Source organism: Dendrobium catenatum, unplaced genomic scaffold, assembly GCF_001605985.2.
Source record: "Dendrobium catenatum unplaced genomic scaffold, ASM160598v2 fragScaff_scaffold_46, whole genome shotgun sequence".
NCBI classification, from domain to species: Eukaryota; Viridiplantae; Streptophyta; class Magnoliopsida; order Asparagales; family Orchidaceae; genus Dendrobium; species Dendrobium catenatum.
The window spans coordinates 1-3,883 of NW_021318508.1; the positions used below are offsets into that span (position 1 = coordinate 1).

Here is a 3,883-nt window from a genome sequence, read left to right on the forward strand (position 1 = left end):
GTGGATCCGGAGTTTGAGTGGGGACTAGTCTTCAACGTCGACGGAAGCATCAACATCTTACGATCTCCGTGCTTCGACGTAGGATTTGAAGACGAAACCACCGTGGAAGAATATTTGGAGAGAGTCGTCCCGATCCTTGCAAGCATCTTCGACCAACGATTTTCAAATTACAATTGGAGTCTCGACAGTCAAGCATTCACGCCATCCTCGTCACCGTCAACCTCTCCGTGGCTAAAAGGCCATTGGTGTGGCCATCATCTTCGTGGCATCGTTGAGTTTGCTAAAGGCCTTCTCCCACTAAACCCGACTTGAGTGTGAGTGACCAAGGTACTCGTTGTGAACTTTCTAAACATTAGCCGTGGGATTCTATTATTTCCGCATTTGCTTTATTGTATAACTTTTGGGATCCTTCATTAATTGTGCCTCAACACTAGTTGTAACCGCTTATCATAACATTTCGTTAACATAAAATTGCTTGAATCTTAACTTACGAAAAGTCTAATCTTACAGTGGTAAACTTTGTGATTCTTAATGAATTTCATGTGCAATTCTTGAACGTATCACATCAAATATAATAGTAGAAAAAAATAATAGAAAACACGCATAAATTTTTTCAATGATGGGCAATCAAGAATAACCAACCTATATATGCAAAATCACAATTCTTCAAACCTACATTTCAACAAATAAATGCAGGTTTCAAAAATGCAAGCTTTTGCCATTCTGCCTCCTCTTATCATGTTGAAACAAGGGCACGAGTAATCTTTTTTGATCTTGGTGCTGCTGAAATGGATAGTCAAAGGAGGACGGTTTCAAGGATCTCACAGTCCAATGAACCCGTTCGAGCCTCTAGTAGTAACCATGAAGGCCTGATGAGTTGGCCAGAGAATTTCTTTACAGCAAGGAATTCTTTTGTGAACGAGACAACACAGACCAGTTTGTCAGCCAGAGCAATGGAACTGAGCATATATGGAAGCATGGTATGTGAATTTTAGAATGATGATTATTCTTGTTAAAGCACCGGTCCACATCAGCATACAAACTCGTTTGTATTTTCTTGTGTACCTTCTTGATGTTAGAAATAAGAAATTTGAAAGGGTTAGGGATAACAAACTCGGCAAGAGAGTCAGGAGATGTTAGAAGCCGTCCGGTGAGAAGCGGCGGAATCTTGTTCTGCCATGAAATCAGATGGGAGCTGTGAAGCAAATGAGCTCTGATATCATGATAGAATTCTTGAACAGGAAATAACAGACAAGAAGAACAGGAAGAGCAAAGACCGAGGAAGATAAAGAGAATGGTTCTATATTATTGTCCAACAGATACATGAGAGATATATATAGAGAACCATGCAGGCGGTAAAGCAAGAAGGTACACAAGAAAGTACAAACAGGTTTGTATGGTGGCGCGGACCGGTGCTCTAACTATAACTTCTCTTCAACCGATTAGTCTCGACGTCCGGTTAGAGCACCGGTTGCTATACTGCCGTTGCTCTAACAATCCTTTTATTTCATGTTTCTCATTTTCACCAAATCCTCGACACATTCTTACACTGAATCTTTATTCACAGATGAATGACATGCGAGGGCAATTCGGAAGCTTCCGCAGATCTTCTCAAGGCCCAAAAAATCATAGTTTGTCATATCCTAGAGTACCCACTGGGACGGCAGCAAATGTCCGACCGCTTGTATCTGTGCAATCTGAAGGAAATAGCATGAACACAAGGCTTGGTACCAGAGAACCATTTAGGGTAGCACCGACGCCTCCATTGCCTCGGCGAAGGCGACAGAGGAATGTTGAAGGAGATGATTCCAGTGACGACTCAGGTGGCGAGGTAATTGTAAGAATCGATTCCCCGAGCACTCTTTCATTCAGCAATCTTTCTTGAGTGATCAGATTTCATAGACGTGAGAAACCCTAAACCCTAACCGGATCTCATTGAATAATATTTCTTACGAGGACCAAAACTTCTTTAATGATCAAGATTGCAGCTGCATCCAGGTACTATTTTGTTTGTGGAAATTAAGCAGCTGCTGGTTTGCTTCAATCTTAACTCCTCATTCTGAGGTTTTCATGACGAACAATGCAAGAATATTGTTTGCCTCCAGATGTTCAAATATATGTCAACTTGCTTGATGTTATATGTTCACTGTGGTGAAATGTGAATATTGTGGGATAATTGGTTTCTTTCTTCCTGGAGCTCTTGCATGGCTTCCAAAGCTTGTTGCAAGCTATTTATATCTTTGGAGATGCTGATAAGCATGGTAAATGCATTTAAGGAATGTAATTGAGTCGAGTTGAATCGGGAGTTGGTTTTGACTCGACTCGACTTAATAAATGGCTCATGATTCAACTCAAAGAAGGAATGACCCAAGTTTGAAATAGCCTTAAGTTGACTTGTTAGTTGGTGGGCTAGATCATTTAAAATTTTTTAATCTAAAATATAATTAAGATAAATTAAAGTTTAATAGGTTTAACAGAAAGTTAAAAATATTAAAAATTATGCCGTTTTCTTATTTCATGTTATTCTAATTATTTCTTATTTAGTTTTTTTATTCATTTTATAATGTTATTATAATTATTACTTCATTAAGACTGATCTTATTTTTCTAATAAGTGAACTAATTTGAACTTGTAGAATAAAGCTCAAATTCGAGCTTAAACTTGATAAATTAATCAAGCATGAGCTTAACCTTTGGGTCAACTTATTTACGCCCATCATGCATTATAAAATAGCAGTTGAGAAAAATTTAAAGTTTATTTTACTTAATATCATGAAATTATTATTATTTTTTTTATTAATTGTTATAAAAGTATGGGTTATTTTGTTAAAAAGGAAATGAGAAGTTATTCATGGTGGAGAGAGGGTTTATCGGGAGCCAAAATATAGCTAATAAGTTTTTAAAGTGAAAATCTTGGAAGATAAAAAGTGATGGGATTTAGGCTTCGTTTGGGACGGCTTTCTTACTGTTTCTTAAAACTATTTTTTAGTACAAAAATTAAAAAGCTGTTTTAAGAAGCAATAAAAAAACCATCCCAAACGAAACCTTAGTGTGGTTGGAAGGGTTTTGAAACTAGAAGTTGAATATTATTTAAGTCGTCTTTCTTATAATTGATGGTGTTAATACAATGTCGTATAAATGAATTATTTAAGATATATCTTTTGACATTTGTAAGAGGCTTTACTCGTCAAAGTTGACTTTGGGAGATGATGAAAATATGATCGTCTCGATCGCTCTTTTTATAGGAGAGGGAATGAGTGATTATGAAGATACAAATTTGTTGTCGGTCGTTGATAGATATTAGTTTTCAGTCATTGGTGGTGAGCGACTTTGAATGTAGAAGATTGAACTTGAGCAATTACCTATAGTATTTTCGATTATTCTCCCTTCTATGATGAGATATTGATGACTATGAAAATGGGTATTGGTTAATAGGAACATTTAGGTGCCATTAATTCTGACCATTAAGTGATAGTGGTGGTATGCCGAGTTATTTTTCTTACAAAAGTAGCGAGGAAATAATCAAGAGACTATTTAAAGGCTTGAATTGATCTCTTAATAATTTGATTTTTTTTTCTTAAATATCTTAGTTGATTATTCATATAATAACTTGGCAATCATATACTCCATTCAGATTGTTGAGATGCTCGTCTTAATTATGGGCATTTAAATTGTAGAGATTGTTCGGTCTCTTATATATAGTCTCATGAAAATTTTTATTATGCTTTTGAGCGTTTGATTCAGACATATTTAGATCAGGATCAAGGTATTATGCTACTATCAAATTCATCTTACTGAGACGCTTGTTTTGATTATAAATCCAATAAAATTGGCATTGAAATTAATTGTATTTTTATCATGATTTATTTATTTATTAGATTAGC

At 35.9% G+C, this 3,883-nt stretch overlaps 1 protein-coding gene across 1 annotated transcript; it reads left to right on the plus strand.

Annotated features, from left to right (window-relative positions):
- Positions 1-620: 620 nt before the first annotated feature.
- Positions 621-2,188, plus strand: LOC110105685 (sodium/hydrogen exchanger 7-like; the record flags this gene model as incomplete). Its single annotated transcript, XM_020835283.2, has 2 exons — positions 621-980; positions 1,568-2,188. Coding segments are annotated over 2 exons (678 nt in total), but the record flags the coding sequence as incomplete, so codon positions are not given.
- Positions 2,189-3,883: the final 1,695 nt, after the last annotated feature.